The sequence below is a fragment of the Lissotriton helveticus genome, chromosome 2_1, assembly GCF_964261635.1.
Source record: "Lissotriton helveticus chromosome 2_1, aLisHel1.1, whole genome shotgun sequence".
NCBI lineage: Eukaryota > Metazoa > Chordata > Amphibia > Caudata > Salamandridae > Lissotriton > Lissotriton helveticus.
The window spans coordinates 1,570,402,556-1,570,424,939 of record NC_136059.1 but is presented as its reverse complement, the minus strand read 5'-3'; the positions used below and the strand labels follow the sequence as shown (position 1 = coordinate 1,570,424,939).

General features: G+C 48.0%; 1 protein-coding gene across 5 annotated transcripts in view; it reads left to right on the top strand.

Annotated features, from left to right (window-relative positions):
• The window catches only part of RNF38 (ring finger protein 38), a 745,333-nt gene that overhangs the window by 421,950 nt on the left and 300,999 nt on the right, over positions 1–22,384 (top strand). For all 5 annotated transcript variants that reach the window (XM_078676542.1, XM_078676544.1, XM_078676543.1 and 2 more), the window contains one exon: positions 16,353–16,520. In XM_078676542.1, the coding sequence (XP_078532668.1) occupies positions 16,353–16,520 (168 nt within the window). The remainder of the gene's footprint in view (positions 1–16,352; positions 16,521–22,384) is intronic.

The window sequence follows — 22,384 nt, the reverse complement described above, 5'->3', positions numbered from 1 at the left end:
TGGTGTTTTGCAGTTCTCAGGTTACAAAGATTTCTCAAGCTACTTCTTTCCGGCCTGAGGTCTAATCAGAAATCCTGGACATGCCTTATGCCTTATCATGGGGGTGGTGGGCCCTCTTTAGTAAGCATGTCGATGAGGCATTGCAGGCCATCAAGGTGGATATGATGAAGTCGTTGGGGGAGTGCTGCAGTTTTGGAAGGTGCAATGTGAAGGAGCACATGGAAGATGTTTCTCCTTTTATAGAGGGGGTTATCAGTGCTTTCAACAGCCCTATCAACAGTCCAGGCATTCATAACAACAACAGTCCTATTGTCCTCCTCCAGCAGAGGTCTAAAACTATCAAGGGTCTAGGTGGAGACAGACCCCTCAGGGCAGAGAAGCCAATAGAAAACCGTGACCTCTCTCTGGCGTCGGGCACCCAACCCTGCACCAACCGTGGGTGCAAACATTTCCAATTTCTCCCAGAAATGGAGGCAAATAACAGCAGACGGATGAGTATTAGACCTTATCACCTAAGGTCATACACTGGAATTTGTCAAACCACCTCCACCAGCTCCACAAAAGGAAGCACATCCACCGTGTATTCACTTCCTCAGAAAAGAGGCCCTCCCCATGCTGGCCAAAGGAGCAATAGAAGGGTATCGGTTTCTACACCTGTTTTTCTTAATCCAGAAGAAAACAGGAGAAAGGCAACCCACCCTAGACCTCCGAAAGTTAAACCAGTATCTATGCAAGCAATCCTTTCCCAATGTCACCCTTTCCCACATCCTACTTCTCCTAAATCACGGAGACCACATGACAACTCTAGACTTAAAGGCTCTAGACTTCAACATCCCCATTTATTCACATTTTTTTTAACTAGGCTTCACTGTAGCCTGGACCAATTACCAATTCAAAGTCTTCCCATTTGGCCTCCAATCAGCTCCCCGCAATTTTACTAAATGCCTAGCCCATGTGACAGCATCTCTAAAAAAGGACGGTCATCAGGTATTCCCCTGCCTAGACTACTAGTTGCTAAAAGCAACAAAGCATCTCAACTGTCCAAAGCCACAGATGCTTGCCTACAACTCTTTCACAAACTAGGTCTCACTGTAAATTATCAAGTCATCACTACTCCATCCAATAAGATAATGTTCTTGCGCGTAGCCTTAGATACTGTCCAGAACAAAGCCTTTCTCTCCCAAGACCGGTAACTAAGGTTATGGAACTGGCTTTCAAACTGTCCAGACAAAGATGTGTTTCAGTTTGTCTGATCAAGTCACTTCTGGGCATGATGTTCTCAGCGATCCATCTGGTCCCTCTCGCACGCCTGAAAATTAGACCATTACAGGAAGAGCTACAAAAACCAGGGACTCGAACAGAATGTTCTTTCGGGGAACTTGTAAAGATCACATCACTTATGCAGGAAGTACTAGCATAGTGGTCCCAGACCTCCCATCTCCCAAAGGACCTCACATTCTTACCCCCAACTTCGTGTTAACTACGGATGCCTCCCTGGAGGGCTAGGGTGGTCATCTGCAGAACTTACAAATTCAAGGAAAGTATTCTCCGCTCCATGTATATCAATTGCCTGGAGCTCAAGTCCATCTACATCAGTCTCCTAAGTGTTCAATTCCAAGGATAGCAGGGTCTTCATTGCTAGTGCACACAGACAATACCACCAGCATGCACTACCTAAAAATACAAGGGGCACGAGATCCCTGACGCTTCCCATAGAAGCTCAAGAAATCTGGAACTGGATCACAGCTCAAGTTCCTGGAATAAGCAATCTCTTGGCAGACAAGCTCATCAGAACCAAGGAGAGCTGCCACACGTGGGATCTGGATCAGTCTGTCTTGGGCAGGATCTTCTTTCTCTGTGGCAAACCAGAGTTGGATCTCTTTACAACAAGCAACAGCAAATGCCAGTTCTACGCAAGTCTTTACCCTCACCCAGGATTGTGGGTGAATGCCTTTTTGATCAGATGGTCTGGGATCTATGCATGCGCTTTTCCCACCATTCCTCACATAGCGATGGTTTGCAGCAAGATGAAAGTGGAGTGCTGTCGCCTCCTCCTGATAGCCCCCAGGTGGCCCAGACAGCATTGGTACATGGAGCTTCTATCGGAATCCACCCTCATTTGCCTACAACTATGCCCAACACTGTTACGATGAACCAAGGACAGCTCCTTTTCCAGACCTGACCTCTCTCCATTTATGCGCATTACTCCTGAATTCCAGGAATTCAAAGAGATGAATATTCCTCAGGACTGCAGGGACATTCTCTCAAAAGTAAGGGCAGAAGCTACCATTAAAATATATAAACTGAAATGCAAACATTTCAGCTTATGGTGCCAGACCTCAAATCTCCACCCTCTACAAGCCTCACCTGAGCAGATACTACCCTTTATCCAGTATTGGGGTATCTTTCGTAGATTCACATGCTTGAATCATTCCCCATCGTTGAAGTGGGTGGGACTCCCACTTCGACGACAGGGGATGATTCAAGGATGTGAATCTGTGAAATATAACAGTACTGGATAATCGCAGTTGCAGGTCAGTAACTTATTTCATCTCATCTCTCTAGCTTGGTCTGTGCTTGTGCATGCCTCTGTCAAGGTACATCTCACTGCAATATCTAGATGTAGGCGTTACTCACATTCACTCTCTTTGTGCTCAAGAAGAATCACAAGGGCTCCTCCCTCCAGATTGGCACCTAAATATAGTTCTATCTCAACTCATGAAGAGTCCATTCAAACCCATCCACAGAGCAGACCTCAAATTTCTTACATGGTAGGTAGCGTTGTTGTAGCGCTCTCTTCAGCCTTTCTTTCTGTTGGAGGAGATGATTGGTGACAATCAGCAGCCTAGCCAAACTTATGATTCAACTCTCACTGGATAGGTTTGATCCGATCTCTGGAAGGATCACTATCAGCAATTTGCAGTCTTAAGTCTGGCTCTCACTTGGACCCATGCCCCACGAGTCTTCTTTCTCTAGGAGCAGATGTTATTAACCCTTTAGCCAACAATCTCCTAATTGCCTTGCTCTCTTCAGCCACAGTACCTGAACGCAGGCTAAAATTGTGCCTCTGCTGAAGAAACCCCAGGCGGTTACTACAGATCCTTCTAATTATAGGCCTATTTTATTAGTTCCGGCCCTCTCAAATTTTTTTGAAAAGCATATTAATCCGCAGTTATCCCGTTACCTGGAATACATTAATTTGCTGCATCCAAGTCAATCTGGTTTCCACCCCAGGTGCAGCACAGAGATGGCGCTAGTGGTCAATTCCATCAGGGGTGTTTTAGATGTCGGGCAAGGGCTGTGCTGATTATGCTGGATTTCACAGCAGCATTTGACACCAAAATCGCTCCATACTCCTGCCACGTCTCCAGACTTTCGGGATCAGAGGGCCGGCTTGGAAATGGCTGGCTTCTTTCCTGGAAGGTAGAGGTCAGGAGGTCTGGTGTCCGCCGTTTCGTTCGGGGTCTCGTGATCTACAGGTGGGAGTGCCACAAAGTTCCCCCTTGAGCCCCATGTTATTCAATATATCTCACTGCTCTGGTAATCTTGGCAGAGACTGGGTGCAAAAAATAATTTAATATTTGGACGACACCCAGTTACGTTTCTCTTGGGGCAGGGATGAAATATTAACTGGCAAACAAATCAGAACTTGTTTGTCAAAAGTTTTTCAGTGGCTATCTCACCATCATCTAAGTGCAATGCGGCCAAAACAGAGCTACTTTTCTTTAGTACAAGATAGGAGGAGCCATGGCAGTCCTTTTGGCTGGAAGGTACTCACCCTCCACTAAGTCACACTAGCTCTGTTAAAAATCTTGGTTTCAAGTTTGATGGTGGGCTCTCCTTTCTAGCACAGATTAATACAGTAGTAGGGACTTGCTTTGGTCTGCTGCGAGTGCTTAGGAAGTTCCTCCATTTCTGATAGATACATCTGCCAGTGGATTCCTCACCTTGTGAATATCCCCTTGCGTCAGCAACATTCGGAAATTCTTTTCGTAGCCTCGCGTGGACTTGGACGTCATAGAGACACGGCATCGCACGCGACTCCGCTGACATCACCGACGCCCATAATAGGCCCACGCCGGCGTGATGACATCAGTTCCCTTTTTTCCGCGTCGTCGGCGCTAACGGTTTCGGGAATCTCAGTAGTCATTTGGTACTTTGTTGCCTTTTTGTTACCGCTTTCTGCTTCTTTGTTTCTTGTCTCTTCAACGATGTCGACAAAGAAGACCGGCTTCAAGCCCTGCAGGGAGTGCGGGAAAATGATGTCCATAACTGACCCGCACGAGGACTGCATTTGATGTTTGAGCTCTGATCACGATGTGGATGGATGTTCATCTTGTCGGAAGATGAACCCGAAGGCCCTGAGGGAAAGATACCAAACTCCTGGTAGCGAAGCTGAAGGCTGGAAAAGGAAAATCTTCGAAGTCTCGTTCTCGAAGGGCGAGGTTGAGGTCAAAGTCAAGATCCAGATCTCGAGAGGAGTCGTCTTCGAGGTCCGCTTCAGACCATGCTTCGAAGTCGAGAAGGAAGCATAAGAAGAAGAGGCATGAGTCCCGACGTCGTTCCGGTAAGGAGTCGGGCTTGAGGTCGAGGTCACCGACGAAGGTTCGTTCTAAGGTGGTTACGCTGGATGTCTCAGATCATGAAGGTGAGGCCTCGCCTTCGGAGTCGCGGGTACAGTCGCCGACTCTGGCTTCGAATCCGTCCCCGGCCCGAGATGAGGAAGAGGTTCAGGTGGATGTGGATTCTGCGCCTGTCGAAGAGCCGAATCCGAACCCTCCACAAGACCAGCCTGAGGGTTTCCAGCCACCCTTTCCAGCCCCAGGCCAGGACCCATCTGTGTTTTTTAACGCTATGTATGGCGTCTTTTCAAGGGCGTGGTACCCCTCTGGCGCACCTTCGGGTCCCATGGGTCCTCTGGCTTTCAATTTAGGAGTTCCCCACTCCTATCCTCCTACTCCATTCATGCCCTATATGCCGGCTCCGACGCCGCCATGGCAATATCCTGCTCCGCCGAGGTCGTCGACGCCGGTTCCGGCGTCGCCCGCTCCAGTTCGACCTCGAGGGCATCCCTCTGAGCCATCGGATACGATACCGGCGTCGATACCGGCTCCGTCGGAGCCGTTGGTGGATCCAGCTGCGAAGCTTGTAAAGGAGAGGTCCAGAAGGGAAGCACAACGCCTTTTGGAAGAGCAAAGTATATAGAGTTAAATCCTGATATGGAGGAAGGTGAACTGGAGGAGGACTGTTTTGAGGATCTTGCTGACGCTGGTAGCCTGGATTTCTCTCCAGAGTGCGAATTGCCTTCAGTCTCAGATACATGTTCTAAGGACGTCCAGCCTTATCATGTAGTGATGAGGAAGGCGGCGGAACTTCTACAATTGACATTGCCAACAGTGGAGTTTAAGTCCAATCTCCTTACAGAAGTTTTGCATTAGCCTAGCTCTGTGGTAGAACCATTGCTTCCGTTTAATGATGCCTTAACGGAACCCATTTTGGAGGTGTGGAAAAAAACACTGTCAGCTCCTGCAGTATCCAAGAGTGTGGCGAGAAGGTACATGGTTGCACCTGAAGACCCTGCTTTTTTGACGTCTCATCCATCACCAGAGAGTCTAGTCATACAAGCAGCCTGTTCCAAGAAGAATGTGAGTGCCTTTCCTCAGGTCCCCGGGGATAAAGAGGCAAAGAAACATGATCAGGTGGCTAAAAAGACCTCCTCTGCAAGTATGGCGTTGAAGTCAACTAATGCCACTTGCCTAATGGGGAGGTATGTGCATGCCCTAATGGATTCTATGCGTACTTTAGCTCCTAAGATTCCTGATGCCAACAGGAGGGATTTTGAGGAGGTAATATCAGATGCACAGGCTGCGGCACGCCAGGTGATACAGAGTGGTCTGGACACTGCGGACTCGGTGGCACGTATCATGGGCACTGCGGTTGCCACTAGAAGATCTGCTTGGCTGAAATCCTCAGACTTTTCGGCAGATGTTCAAGCTGCTTTGCTGGATATCCGTTTGATGGATCGGGCCTCTTTGGCAAGAAGGCTGATACGGCCTTGGAGAGATTTAAAAGACAGTAGGGCGACTGCTAAATCTTTAGGTCTCCAGATCAGGGGTCCTTCAGTCAGGAGGTTCAGAGGTTTTGGACGCTCTTCCTTTCGGAATTACCGACAAGGTCAGCAGCAGCAACAACAACAGCAGCAGCAAAATTCCATGTACAGATCTTACAGGGGAAAGCAAAGAGCGCTTCCTCTTGGACATCAGGCCTCTTCCTCCTCCTCCACCTCATCCAACCCTCCAGCCACAGAAAAGCAGCCCTAGATCCGCCATTCAGGATCATGTGGGTCCGGTGGGGGGTCGGCTTACCCATTTTCTACGGGATTGGGAATCGGTTACATCAGATCTTTGGGTTCTCAATCTCGTAGAAAATGGGTATGCCCTTCCCTTTCGGGAATTCCCTCCCAATTACCCTCCTTGCCAAGGTTTTTGCACGGAGGAACACCTGTTACTCCTGCAGGAGGAGGTTCAGACTCTATTAAGAAAGGGTGCGATAGAGGTGGTCCCAGAGCAGGAAAGGGGTCTGGGATGCTACTCCCGGTATTTCCTGATTCCCAAGAAGGATGGCAGACTTCGTCCAATCCAGGATCTCAGGATCTCAAGATCTTGAATCTCTATCTAAAACAAGAGAAATTCAAGATGCTCACCCTTGCTCAGGTTCTTCAAGCGCTGCTGGAAGAAGACTGGATGGTGTCGCTCGACTTGCAGGATGCGTGCTTTCACATCCCAATCCTGAAGTCGCACAGGAAGTTTCTCCGTTTTACGGTGGGATCGCAACACTATCAGTTTGCGGTCCTTCCTTTTGGAATTACTACTGCGCCTCGAGTCTTTACCAAGGTGATGGCGGTGGTGGCAGCACATCTCAGAAGGTCGGGGATTCCGGTATTCCCCTATTTGGACGACTGGCTGATCAAAGCAGTCGTCGTCGGAGAGAGTGCTTCAACATCTGCAACAGACAACCCAGTTGTTGTACAGGTTGGGTTTTTCGATAAATGTACCCAAGTCTCACCTGGTGCCCTCCCAGCGCATCCTGTTCATAGGTGCTGTACTGGACACAACTGTATGTCGTGCATTCCCTCCTCCTCAAAGGATTCGCGACATACAGGACATGATTCCTTTATTTTTCAATGGAGCGGTCGTTCCAGTCCTGAAGGTCGTTCGCCTGCTTGGTCTGATGGCTTCATGCATTCTGTTGGTCAACCAAGCACGCTGGCACATGAGGGCACTCCAGTGGTGCCTCCGCCGGCAGTGGTATCAACACGGCGGAGATCTCAGGGAGTCAGTGAGGATCTCCAGAGAAACTGCAGCGGGTCTGTCTTGGTGGGGCGTGGAAGGCAACCTGTCTCAGGGGAAGCCTTTTCAACTGCCTCCTCCCGTGGCCACAGTGATAACGGATGCATCATCTGGGGGACCTGGAGGTCAAGGGTCTTTGGTCTCCAGAGGAAAGGTTGCTTCATATCAACCTTCTGGAATTGCGGGAGATATGTTTGGCGCTCAAGGCCTTCCTCCTTTCCCTTCGCGGTCGGTCGGTTCAAGTCCTGACGGACAACACGACCGCGATGTGGTATATCAACAAGCAGGGAGGAGTGGGGTCACAGTGTCTCTGCAGAGAGGCTCTGCGCCTCCTGTCCTGAGTTCAGGACCATCAGATTTGTCTGATGGCAAATCATCTGGCCGGAAGTTCTGAACGTGCGTGCAGACGGCCTCAGTCGGCAGTTCTCAGCCGACCACGAGTGGAGGCTTCACCCGGAGGTGGTTCGTCACGTCTTTCGGACGTGGAGGACTCCTCAGGTGGACCTGTTCGCCACTCGCGAGAATGCTCACTGCCCGTCATTCTGCAGTCTCCAGTATCCCATGCAAGGAGCCTTGGGGGATGCGTTTCAGTTGAGTTGGGGAAGTCAACTCCTTTACGCGTTTCCTCCCATACCCTCTATTCCTCGGGTTCTGAGGAAGATTCGCCAAGACCGGGCCCAAGTCATATTGGTCGCCCCGGATTGGCCAAGAAGGCTGTGGTACTCTGATCTTCTCCACCTCTTCTCTCACCCGCCGCTCCTTCTCCCTCACAGGGCAGACCTCCTCTCTCAGATGGAGGGGCAGGTTCTACACCCCCACCTCCAGACATTACACCTTCATGCCTGGAGATTGAACGGGGCAACCTGAACTCCTTTTCTCTCCCACACGATGTGGTGGATGTCATTCTTTCACCTAGACGTGACTCCACTAAGTCCATCTATTCGTATAGGTGGTCTAGATTTGTCATCTGGTGTGGAGAGAAGTCTGTAGACCCTTTGAAAGCCCATTTATCTGATATTCTCTAGTTTGCTCTCTCTTTGGCGCAGCAAGGGCTTGCTGTTGCCACAGTCAAGGGTTATCTCTCGGCTTTGTCGGGCGTTTATACGTTTGCCGGACCAGCCTTCTCTTTTCAAATCTCCTGTAGTTTTAAGATTTTTGAAGGGTCTCACTAATAAATTCCCTCCTACTCCCTTTATTGTGCCTCTATGGGACTTAAATCTTGTCTTAACATACTTGATGGGTGCTCCCTTTGAGCCCTTGCACAAGTGTCCTATGAGGTTTTTGACTTGTCGCAATTACCTCGGCAAGGAGGGTAAGTGAACTTCAAGCCCTTAGTTCCAAGCCCCCTTTCTTGACCATTCATGCTGATCGAATGGTTCTCTGGACCAGGGCTGCTTTTCTCCCTAAGGTGGTGACTCCCTTTCACCTAGGACAATCCATTACCCTCCCTTCCTTTTATCCTCCCCCTCACCCTTCCAAGGAGGAGGAGCGGTTACACCGTCTGGACCCTAGGAGGGCGGTGTCTTTTTACCTGGACAGAACTAAAGACTGTTGTGTGGATGACCAGCTCTTCATTGGGTTTGCTGGCTGCAAGAAAGGAAGAGCGGTTCATAAAAGAACTCTTTCAAGATGGATCATCCTCTGTATAAAGATCTGCTACTCTTTGGCCAGTAAGGAACCTCCAGAGGGTATAAGGGTCATTCTACAAGAGCTATGTCGTCAACCTCGGCTTTGTCTAGAGGTGTTCCTGTAGAGGATATTTGTAAGGGCGCAACTTGGTCCTCCCTCCACACTTTTGCGAAGCATTACTGCTTGGACTCTGAGGTGAGGAGGGACGGCCACTTTGCGCGCTCTGTCCTCCAGGATTTTCTGGTTTAGGAGAGTGGACGCCCTCCTCCGAGAGTGGGGACTGCTGTGGGAATCTATTCACAAGGTGAGGAATCCACTGGCAGATGTATCTATCAGAAGAACAAGTTACTTACCTTTGGTAACGCTTTTTCTGGTAGATACAGTATCTGCCTGTGGATTCCTCACTGGCCCACCCGCCTCCCCGTTGTCCACTCTTCTATACCAGAATAACTGTATTGTATTTGTTTTATGGTCAAAGAAAATGGGTTATTTCAAATGTTTTCTTGCACTGACTTCACACTGTGTGTGTTACTTTGACTATCGTGTACTGTGTATGCTATGTATATTTCTACTGTCATTGGTACGTCCGTGTGCCTCGAAGGCACGGAAAAAAGGGCGGAACTGATGTCATCACGCCGGCGTGGGCCTATTATGGGCGTGAGTGACGTCAGCGGAGTCGCGTGCGATGCCGTGTCTCTATGACGTCCAAGTCCACGTCGGCGCGAGGCTACGAAAATAATTTCCGAATGTTGCTGATGCAAGGGGATATTCACAAGGTGAGGAATCCACAGGCAGATACTGTATCTACCAGAAAAAGCATTACCGAAGGTAAGTAACTTGTTCTTTATGTTCCTATCTGCAAGGAAACTGGTTGTACACAATCTGATAACATCTATACTTGATTATGGTAAAGCAGTGTACTTGAGCCTACCTGATTACTTGTTCAGTCAGTTACAGGTGGTTCAAAATGCAGCAGCCAAACGCTTCTCGGCTTGTTCTGGAGAACTCCAGTTTCCCCTTATTTTAGAGAGCTGGATCGACTCCCTATTAGGAAGAGGGTTATTTTTAAAACCTTGCTATTGATCCAAAGAGCTCTGCATCAGTCAGGCGCAGGGCACCTGAGAGCAAGAATTCATTTTTATGCTCCCTCCAGGTGTCTGCGCTCAGCCAGCCTTTCTCTGGTCAAATTCCCTTGGATTCGTAGTTCCAGAACGGGGGCAGGTCCTCCTTTTTTCTGGGACCCTCTCTCTGGAATAAACTTCCTTTGGAATTAAGATGTATCTTATCCACCCCACAGTTCTGGAAGAAGTTGAAAATATGGCCTTTTCTAACTGATTGATGTAGCTTCTCTCACTTCTCTCCACTGGAAGTGCAGAGCGCCAAGACCCTCCTTGGAGTAGCAGTGCGCTTTAGAAATGCCTTTTACATTACATTGCGTTACAGAAGGCTCAGTAAAATATAGGGTTTCACTACACAAGAACCCTTTTTGCGTTTCATTGATCATTCTGTCCTTCTCAGAACCATTCCGAAGTTCATTCCTAAGATCCCTTCTGACTTTCACCTCATTGAGCCTATAATATTACAGACTTTTTTTCTGTGCCCACCCTCACCAGTGGAATGGTCTCTCCATACCCTTGATATCAAAATATGTATAAAGTTCTACCTGCATTGCATTGAACGAATAAGATAAACTGACAAGCTCTTAGTCTCAGAGGGACACACTCGTAAGGGTGCTACAGTCACAAAAGCAACCATCGCTTGGTGGATCTGAAAGAGACTATTAGTTATAGATTCCTTACCTTAGAATTACCCCCAGGCGTCAGACTGTATCTGGGGAATTTTTTTCTTAGCAGTACCCCTGCGCATCGATAGGTGGTGTCGGTTGACTCTGCATTCATCATCGGCATCGCGGTCACCGGCATAACGTTGCGGTATCCACTTAGATACCGCCCTCACACGCTTACGTCAGTTCTTTCGTTTTCCATGCCAGCCAGCGCAGATCCGGAGAAAGTGGTACCTCGAATCACCTTTTGACTCCGTTTTGGCGGCTTTTGTTGACACCTTTTTTGAATCGATCGACTCCAGGTGCACGGAGGGATGTCACGTCGGACCGGCTTCAAGGCTTATGACTCCTGCCACAAACTGATGTCGGTCATGGACCCGCATCTCGTGTGCCTTTGGTGCCTGGAGCGTTACCATGACCCAAAGTCGTGCTCCGACTGCCGGGCCATGAACCGAAAGTCTTTGCAGGAGAGGTCTCAAAAGCTTCTTGAGGCACGGCAGTCCGCTCCGTGCCGTTCGAGATCCCGGTTGAGAGGGAGGTTGCGGGACCGGTCGTGGAGCCCCCACCATTCGTCATCAAAGTCTTGGGGTAAGTCGAAGCACAAGAAGGCGAAGAAGCATCGTCGCTCTTCGCGTTCTCCCCGTCCGTCGGCCAAAGCAACGTGGAAAGCGGAAAGTAGTTGTCTGGCTCCGCCCGCGGAGCCTGTTGAGTAGTCTCCGGCCTTCCCTCCCTTTCTGGGAGCGTAGTGACCCCTGCCCAGCTTTGAAGCTTTTCCGAAGCCAAGCACTCCATCCTCGGGCAGCCTGACTCCGCCGGCGCGCCTTCGGGCCCCGCCGACTCGGTTGGGGGCTCTAGGCCTTCGATGCTGGCGGCTTTGGCGCGCAGGGCCCCCAAGGATCCAGGCCTGGATCCGGATCGATGCCGGTCGACCTCGTAACACTTCCTACGGCGCCAAATTCAGTGACGACACCTCCCTTGCCTCTGACGGTGGTTGTGACCCCAGCCGGCGTCGGCCCGGCCTCCCCCTCATTGAGGACACGGAGTCAGACCGATGTCGTTCGACGTCGGGACCGGCACCGACTGATACTTTTGTACCCCTGTTCTTCGCTGATATTTCCTACCACCCTGAGTGACTACCAGGAGAGGGTGAGGAGGACTCTGTGGACCCTCTTGCAGACCATTTAAAGGAACCGGACTGGATAGAGGAGTTGGGTGACGCTAGTGGTTTGAATACCTCCCTAGAACTTAGCATACTTTCTTCCCTTACCATGGCTACGGAGGATGGTGTGTCTTACGCAGTGGTGTTGAGTAGGGCAGCCAAGGCCCTAAACCTCAAGCTTCCTACAGTGGCGGTCATGACCAAGGTGCTTCAGCTGGCAGCGGCCTCTTCGGAGCCCCTGCTGCCGTTCAATGAGGCCCTTACGGACATCCTTTTGGGCACTTGGTTCAGGCCCAACACAGGGGCTCCTGTGGACAGGATGATTGCCCGACGCCACGTCCCAGTCGACCCCATTTTCCTCTCTTCCCATCCTTCCCCAGAGAGCTTGGTAGTCCAAGCCTCCATGTCCAAAGGTGCATTCCCTAATGCACCACCTGATAGGGCATCAAAGAACCTGGACCACCTTGGGAATAAGATGTTTTCTTTCTCCAGCTTGGGACTGCAGTCGGTCAACACCGCATTGGGCCGTTACTCCCACTCGGTGTGGGACACAGTTGTGCAGGTACTGCCGGGAGGAGGCCCGGGCAGTGCTCTCCCATGCTGTTGCCGAAGGGAGAGACGCAGCAAAGTTTGCTACCCATTGTGGGCTGGACACCGCCGACTCTCTGGGCAGGACGATTTCCACGTCTGTAGCACTGAGACGCTGCGCCTGGTTGAGGTCCACTGGCTTCTTGGGTGATGTCCAAGCAACGCATTTGGATATGCCCTTTAATGGCAGTCGCCTGTCTGGCAACAAGGCAGACGACGGGCTGGAGCGCTTTAAGGATTCTAGGGCCACGGCTAGAACCTTCGGCCTTGCTTCCACCTCCTGCCCAGTGCAGTCTGCTTATCTCCAATTTTGTGGCTACGGAAGGGGTGCCCCGCTACGTTCCGCACAGAGCCACAGGCCTGCGCAAACTGTCCCGATTCTGCGCAGCCGGTGACTTGAATCCCACCGTTGTGGGTCAGGGGTCCAGCGGGCGGGCCAGTCCACCATTGCCCCCTCTGCAGCAGCCTCCAAACCCTCCTAGATCAGCCTTTCAGGCCCATCAATCGCCAGTGGGTGGCAGGATTCCCCCACTGGCGGAACATCGCGTCTGACTGGTGTGTTTTGCAGATAGTCCGAAGGGGCTACTCCCTCCCTTTCGAGACAACCCCTCCATCCATGCCCCCTCAATTTCATCGCATGTCCGACGATCACTTGGCCCTTCTCTGCCAGGAAGTTGCGACTCTCTTGGCCAAGGGAGCCATCATGCACGTCCCTGTGCCAGTAGGTCGTTGTTGCTATTCCCATTACCTTCCGGTACCCAAGAAAGATAAGGGCCTGCATCCTTGTACCTCCGGGATGTCAACTGCTTCCTCCGGAAGGACATGATCAAGATGTTGACTTTGGCTCAGGTTCTGTTTGCCCTCGACCCTGGAGACTGGATGCTAGCGTTGGACTTGCAGAATGCCTATTTCCACATCCTCGTCCTGCCAGCCCACAGGTTTTTCCTACGGTTCACGGTAGGCCACTTGCATTTTCAGTTCACCGTGCTCCACCTTTGGACTTACCAGCACCCCTCGGTGTTTACGAAAGTGATGGCGGTGGTCGCAGCTCATCTGCGCAGATCAGGGGTTCCAGTGTTCCCCAATGTCGACGACTGGCTGTTGAAGGCGGGTCCACCCCTAGATGTCGTCTCCCACCTCCAGACTACGGCAGGCCTCCTGCATTCGCTGGGGTGCACTATCAACGTGCCAAAGTCACACCTGAGTCCCTTCGAGAAGCTCCTCTTCATCTGAGTGGTTCTGAACGCTACTCAGCTTTGGGCCTATCCACCCGAGCAGCGAGTCTGGGATATTCGGGCTAGGATTCCGATCTTTCAGCCTCTATCCCGAGTTTCTGTCAGAATGACCCTGCACCTGCTGGGCCTCATGGCCTCCTGCATCTTGCTGGTACATCATGCCAGGTGGCATATGAGGGCTCTGCAGTAGGACCTGAAGTTCCAGTGGGCACCGCATTGGGGCAATCTTTCCGATTCCGTCCAGATCTCGGAGGGCACTGCACGCCAATTGCAGTGGTGGCTAACAAACCAGGATTGGGTCAACAGCAGATCTCGCTTCCTTCCCAAACTAGATTTCACAGTGGAGACCGATGCATCACTTCTGGGATGGGGTTGCCACATGGGGGAGGTGGAGATCAGTGGCCTCTAGTCTCCGGCGGAGTCCGAGCTGCACATCAACCTTCTGCAGCTTTAGGTGATTCGACTCGCACTCAAAGCATTCCTTCCCTCTGTCCGGGGAAGAGTAGCGCTGGTGTTCAGACAACAGCACTGCCATGTGGTACTGCAACAAACAGGGCGGCGTGGGGTCGTGGACCCTATGTCAAGAGGCTCTTCTCCTCTGGACATGGCTGGAACACCAGGGCATATCCCTGGTGGTTCAACACCTGACAGGTTCACTGAACGCCAGGGCGGACAAACTCAGCTGCAGGTGCATGATGGATCACGAATGGCGTCTCCACTCGGAGGTGGTGCAAGGTCTCTTTCAGCAGTGGTGAGAGCCTTGGTTAGATCTATTGGCCACCGAAAAGAATGTGCAATGTCAGCAGTTCTGCACGTTGGAATTTACATGGCGGTACTCGCTTGGTGGCGCTTTTTGTCGCAAGTAGAGTTGCGGTCTTCTATACGCCTTTCCGCCTATACCACTTCTGCCCAGAGTGCTGAAGAAGATCAAGCTCGACCGTGCCCAAGTCATTCTTGTAGCTCCGGATTGGGCACGAAGAGTCTTTTATCCTGAGCTGTTACAACTGGCCACTTAGTTCACAGACCCACCTCCGGGGTTGGTATTGCTGAGGTATCTATTCTAAGGTAAGGAATCTATAACTAACAGTCTTTCAGATGAACAAGTTACTTACCTTCGGTAACTATATATCTGTAAGAGATATATTAGTTATAGATTCTTTACCGCCCCACCCATCCTCCCCGTTCTGCGAACTGACTTCTGGGGTAAGGACCTCCTTTCAGAGCCCTACTTTTGTGCACCAGTGGTCAGTGTCTTGCATGGCTTTGTGCTTCTGGCGAGGATTGTCGTTTAAAGAACTGACGTCAGAGTGCGAGGGCGGCGTCTAAGTAGATACCGCGACGTCACCCCAGTGACCACGACACCAGCGATGAACGCAGAGTTGATCGACGCCACTTATCAACGCGCAGTGGTACTGCTATGAAAGAATTTCTCCGGATCCAATATGACGCCTGGGTGTAATTCTGAGGTTAGGAAGCTATAACTAATATATGTCTCTTACAAATATATCGTTACCGAAGGTAAGTAACTTGTTCATCTCAGCCACAATCCAGTTTTTCCACTCGAAGACTGGTAAACTGCTCACATCAAAAACCAGTGCGCACTCAACCAGGACAATGTCCATCTCAATTGCTTTTGTTTACTGAAGTGCCTCTGGAGAAAATATGCAGTGCTGCGACCTGCAACAATGTACGTGCATTCATTCAGCATTATTGCTTTGATTTGGCACAGCGCAGTGATGCAGTAGTCAGACAGTCTGTATTACCACACTTATTTCCATAAGGTGCGTTCTTTGGATTATGAAATTTGGTCCTGTTTTTATGGGATTATATAAACGTATATTTTGGTTTAAATTGTATAGGTGTATATCTTGTATAGCTTTCTACCCACCATCCAGTATTTGTGCTAATGATATAAAGTATTCAAATACAGTAACTGCTTGCTATTCTGATTCAAGTATGTGAATCTATGAAAGATCCAATACTGGAGAAGAAAATTAGTTACTTACCTGTAACTGCATTCTAGCTGATTCGCTGAAGTTTGGTTCTTTTTTTTTTTTTTAAGGACATAGGCTATGAAAGTGAATGTTAATTTCCATTATAGTTTGTTAATCATACATACTGCTTTGTTATGATATGGTGGGACTCCCACTACGATTACTGGGAATTCCTCAAGCATGTAAAGCTTTGAAAGATACCAATACTGGAGAACTATAGTTACAGGTAAGTAACTCATTTTCTTCCTGTTGCTTTGTCTTTCAGCTTTTTACCTGGTGGATGTTGAATTTGTGTGTTCTGCGATCTGCAGTGTGTTTGCAGATGGTCTATTGCCTCAATCAAATGCTTTTATAGAGCTCAAAAGGAAGAACTCCCAAAAAGAAATTTTAGCAAACTGTTGACTGCTGCACCGTGTTACCATGCACCTGTTAACAGGGGAAAAGATAAGTGTTGTAGCGTGAAAGTAAAGCTTAGTGAAATTATCCCCAGCTACTACTGTCAAACTATTATATTTGTTAACATTTCTATGCGACTACTAGTAATACTTTGTGATCATTTTTTGACTAATGTGCTCTTCTTTATTTCTAAAGACTATTCTTGTTCTTTCAATGCAGATTCACCAGGGCTCTGTACCAGTCTCCTATACGGTGACTACAGTTGCTCCCCATGGGATACCGCTTTGCACAGGCCAGCATATTCCTGCTTGCAATACTCAACAAGTTCCAGGGTGTTCTGTAGTTTTCAGTGGACAGCATCTCCCCGTGTGCAGCGTGCCACCTCCCGTAAGTAATCTAAAAAATCTCTAGGAAGCAATGAGGTTATGACTTTCTTTTCAGCAAAATAAACACTGTTGTTGTCTCAATGCCCTGCTGTGCATGCTCATTACTTAAGAAATACCTGTTGGGACCTTAGTGAGCTTACCACCTGCCCATTGTTTGCCATTGGTTGACCTTATTGTCAGCCTCATTTGCTTGCTTCTTAATCAATGGTTTGCCTTCCTCTTCTTTTATGTGTCCCTCCTCTGGAGCATAGCCTCTTTACAATCCATTTTATTGTCTGACTTGTATCCTTCCACTGCTTGCTTTTAATGATCTATTTTTATTATTTTTGGTTAAGCTGCCCATTAGAATGCATGTGTTTTCCAGCTCTCTTCCTTCGGTGCTTCATCCCATGCCAGATACCAGCCCACATTTCTTGAGTGTTCCTAACTCTTTCTTCTGCTTCTTTCCCAAACTCTCGTACACTTCATGTTGCTATCTTCCTTGTGTACTGTGTTTGCACTCCCCTATTGCCTCCTTACCCTTGATGTCCTTTTTATGTCAAGCCTACCAGACAGCGCAAGCTGTTTGGCTGCAAAGACCTCATCTTACAGTGGCTTTAAAGCCTGCCCTTTGCCTACCATCGACTGGCTTGCTTTGTCACTGTCATTTGCTTGCTTCTTATTCGATAGCTTGCCTTGTCCATCATGTGTTTGTCCCTCAAATGGATCATTCCCCCTTTAGTTGCGTCTTTCCACTGCTCACTTTTGGGGACCTACTTTATTTCTTAAGCACTCCACTTTTGCATGTGTTTTCCAGCTTACTCTTTCTCTCCCCCTCCTGCTCTGCGTTGCTCTTTCTCGTCTATGAGCTTCTCTCATTCCCGCACTGCTCTCTTGTATGTTTTTGCCTAAGCACTCCATGAGTCTGTGTTTTCCAGCTGTCAAGCGTCTATGGTTCTCTCTCTGCTCTTTGTGCTCGTTCTCATCGGAGTGCTTCCTTTGACCTCACGGTGCTGCTGTCTTCTCCACCCGTACTCTGTATTGATTTCTCTTAGCTGTGTGCGTCTGTGGTGTTCCTTCCCCTTTGTGATGATCTAAGTAATGTCTGCTATATTGAATTGGTAAATAAAATTAAACAAAAAGAGAGAAGTAGGTTGAGATATTCTTAAGGTGTGAACATGGGGGGAGGGGTGAAGCATTCCCCTTCAATGCTGTGCAGCATTGGCAAAATAATTTTAATGTAACACAGCATCAGCAAACTGCATTATCAAGAGGTCCAAAAGGCAAGATCATTTGGCTTTGCCAATACCCATTATAAGCACCATGCTGGACTACAACAAGCCTCACTAAGTTCAGTGAAGAACCCATCAGCCCTCCCTACACCAAGGAGTTAAGAAGTTAGACACCAAAACAGTACCTGCACTGTGTATCGTCGTCGCAACAGTGAACCTGAGGCGGACAGTGAAGTGTGTGGCCACGACAGGCCTACGCATTCCCAGAGCACCACCTTGGAGCTCCAACCTGCAATCCGGGCAGCGTAGACACACACATAAGACCCGAGCAGTGCTAAATAAGTATACAGGGCACTAGTAACATTATCTAATCTCCTGTACCCACATGAATGTAACTGGACCGTGATAGGCATACAAGCGGTGTGCAGAAAATGGCGCTGTGGGCCTGCTACAGACATAAATAAAAGGATAATGCTGCTCCCAACACAAATCAAGTAACCAAGATACTGTTTTACCAGTCCTCCTATTATCGAGATAGTAAGACCAAACAATTGTGTGTCTTGTGTGAATTATGTGCTTAAACTCGCTATAATGCCTGCAGTGGAAGTTATGAATCCGGTAGCCACAGCCGCCTAGGCAATAACAAAACACTGATCTGTTTACTTTGCACGACACAGTGAATGTCAGTGCATGTATGTGCTTGATTAGAGCAGCAGCAGAGAACAGTGGTGAATAGCATAGTGCTGTCTCCTCACCCATCGCTTCTACACAAAGCTTGGTCATCTTGTGGTCCATGGGCGGTTCAGATTACGCACTGCGCAGGAATGCAGTATAATCTCTCATATAAAATGGTGTCTATACCACAGGCAATCTAGTAGCATAGATAAAGTAAATTCTAGGGTCACTAAAGAAGGCTCAAAAAAGTGATGATCCACTACAGCGTCCTGATATCCCCTTCAAAAACCATTAAAAATATCAAAGGCCAATAGAAGACGGTGCATGTGGTTTATTGGCCCGCAGCATTGGAGGCCGGCACTGCCTCCACAGCATTGAATTTGGATGACTAACTGCAAAACCAACTCAAATTCAAGGCCTCCCCACTGCAAGGCTGTATAAACATGCAACCAACAAAAGTGCTGAAATCTGGCAACTGAGAACTGTTCGTAACAGACCCACTCCAGCTTCACCTGGATCAATAGCATGGTCAGTTTGCTTTTGCTAGTGCGTACATGCAGCGGAAAACTGCGTTGGACTGCGCTTGACTACTATATCACAATTACAATCCAACACTGTCTCTCAGATCAACTAAAAGGAACTATTTGAATATACTAGAATTGCTAAATCAAACTAGTAATCAATTTCAATTTATAAAGCTTTATTCGACATTTGTCATAAAAGCATTCACCTAACCCTATACAATAAATACTACATATAAAAATACTTCTAAAAATACATATTAAACATTAAATGTCGAATAATACATAGTAAAAAGTACGTCAAAATTACAACACATTATTAGATTTTAAAAAAGTAACATTCCTCTAGGTTAAAAAACAAAGGACAATGGTCCATGTCGCAAAAGCAAGATTAAGGATATACATAATTTCATTGTAATGCAATAGCCGTTAATGATCGGGTACGGATTAGCCATGACCAAGCCAAAAATTTTGCTACACCAACCACAAACAATGTTGAACAATCTGTTTCGAGTATCCTAAGGGCTTCGGAATGGCTTCGGGTACCCAACTTTGAGCACACTGGATTTAACCACTTACGTCTAGGGGACGAGTACAGTGGACAGCAAAACAAGAAATGGGCAATGTGTTCAGTTTCTTCTTTACAATGGTGACAATTCTCATCCCATGCCGGGGACCAATGCTTCTTGAACGCATTCAAAGGTAGTGTACCAATGCGAAATTGAAAGTAAAGTTTTCTGTCGTATGGTTTTTCAATAAGGTCCCAAAAAGGTTCATAGGAGGGGTACATTTTTGTATTTAAAAAGCGAGATGTTAAATTTACGCTTGTGCTGTCACTAAACATTGTAAAATATACCATTTCCCAGTATAGCTCTTTTAGCTTTTCCTTAGTAGGAAAGCAAGCTAGGTCTTTGTTGTCCCATAAATAGTCCAATTTCAATTTTGTAAGGAGCCCCCGCAACTCCCTTAACCATGGGATAATATGGAAACGATCAAATTTGATGACATCCATCAATGCTGCTGCATAGTGGCTTAATTCTGGGGTCACCATAACTCGTCTCCAGTATAGGAGGGGCCGGAGCCTCGCTACATCCTCAACAGATTTTCTCCCCAGGTCTAGTTTTAACGGGATTGTTGGTGTGCTTTGGGGGACCATTGCGATCCCTCTTAAAAACCTATTTTCTGCTCGGCCCAATTCGCTCAGGTTTGAAAAACCCCATAGTTCCGAACCATATAAACAAGCCCCCAGGACTTTCATGGAATAAATTTCCATCACACAGTTTACAGGCTTTGTCAGTGAAGTACGGTGTTTTAACGAAATAGCGCCTGCTAGCTGTCTAAACTTTAGTAAGGTTGTGGTTATGTGTTGCTTCCAGCTCATGTTTTCTTGCAGAGTGATACCTAGGTATGAAAAAGAGTCCACTCTTTCTAATGGTGTTCCTTTGTATTTTATTACACCCTTAAAAGAGGACTGCAGATTGAGGCACATGAATTTCGTTTTAGTAGTATTTAATTCTAGGCCCCTTTCATCACAATATACACCAAAGGCATCAACTACTTTTTGTAACCCACTAGGGGTGCGGGAGAGTAAAAGTGTATCGTCCGCAAACATGAGGACTGGCACACGGGAGCCGGCTATTACAGGGGCGTCACTAGCAATCTTCTCTAAATGTTCAACGATACCATTTATATAAATAGAGAAGAGGGTTGGCGCTAGGACACACCCTTGTCTCACCCCACGTTCAACCGGAAAGGGATCAGTTACATCTCCTTGTTTGCCCCATCGTATCCTTGCAAAATTATTTTCGTGCAGGCGAACGAGGAGTGTGAGCAATTCCTGGTTTAAGCCTGCGTCCGCCAAGGTCTGCCAGAGTTTTTCCCTGGGGACCAGGTCGAAAGCGGCTTTTAGATCTACAAAAACTGCATACAATGTCCCCTTCTTCAGGATAACATTTCTCCAATAGATTGTTAGGAAATGGAGGACTTGGTCGACGCTACTAGTTAGGGGCCTGAACCCAGCTTGATAAGATGACAGAATGTTGTTTTCGTCGATCCATTGTTGCAGTTTATTTTGCAGTAATCGACCCATTAGCTTTTGTGCTGTATCAATCAGGCTAATGGGTCTATAGTTTTTAGCCAGGGATCGGTCACCTTTCTTATATATAGGGATTATTTCGGCTCCCTTCCATGAGGCAGGCACTTTCCCTCCCATAGCCACTGCATTAGCCAGCATTGTAAAGTAGCTGCACCAGGACTTCCGATCAGATAAGAAAATATCAGCCGGAATTCCATCCATGCCTGGTGCTTTCCCCCCTGCTACGCAATCCAGTACAATACTCACGTCCCTCTCAACAAATAAAGGTGCTTTGTAGTAAACTTGCGGAGGAAGACTAACATTATTAAACATGGGGTTACAGGCATACTGTGGTTGAAAGTATTCTATCCAACTGTTTTTTGCGACATTATTAGCAGGCTGGGGTGCTATGCCACCCTTTGCCCATTTTACTGAAGCCCAGAAGCGCTTAGAATCCTTGGAGGCACATACCTCCTTGAGTTCTCGCCAGCAATCCTCGTCCCAACGCTTTTTTGCTAGTTTTTGAACCTGTCTATACTGGTTTCTTGCCAGCCTTACTACTTCTGGCCTTCCTGATCTTAGTTCCCTGCTAAGATTATCTCGTGCTGCCCTACAGCTCTTATCATACCACCCTCTAGTTTCTTGGGCTTTCTTTATTTTATTTGTGGATATTTTTTTAAGAAAAAAGCTTTGGATTCTAGAAAAAAGTATCTCATGGGCAGCCATCATATAGTCAATAAAATCGGTCTGTCCATAATGAGACTTAATCTTAGCAACTTCGCCCACCACTACTTTCCTTAGAGTTTCTAGTTTAGCAATGTCTTCTAGGAGCATACTCCACTTCAAATATCGAGTGTTATTTGAGCTTACAAGGTCCCGCGTAACCATGTGCTCCTCTATAGGATGTTCGGGTTTGTCATGGTAGGTATGTAGCGTCAGACACAATGGATTGTGATCACTTTCAATCTTATCCTTCACTTCCATATCTACCAATTTGTCCCAAGCCCTTACATCCAGGAGTATATAATCTATCCTGCTGGCCGATCGACCATTATCAAAGGTATTGTTCCCCATAGAATCTGACAATGCCCGCCCATTGGCTGCTCTAAGTCCTCTAGAAAGACAAAAACTTTTCAATTGGATTGCTACCGTGCTCCATTTCCTAATTACTGGGATATCTAGTTGGGGGATTCCCCACTTGGTATCCTCATCTTCGGCCAGGATCTTGTCCTCCTCACCCAAGGGTTCAAAGGTAGTGTTAAAATCCCCGCCTATTAATATATGGGTAGGGTCTGGCAGCAATTCAATATGATTCTCGAGGCACGTTAGGGTCTCTGATGGTTTACCCCTGGCAACTCCCCTCGAATAGAGATTAAACAGGGCT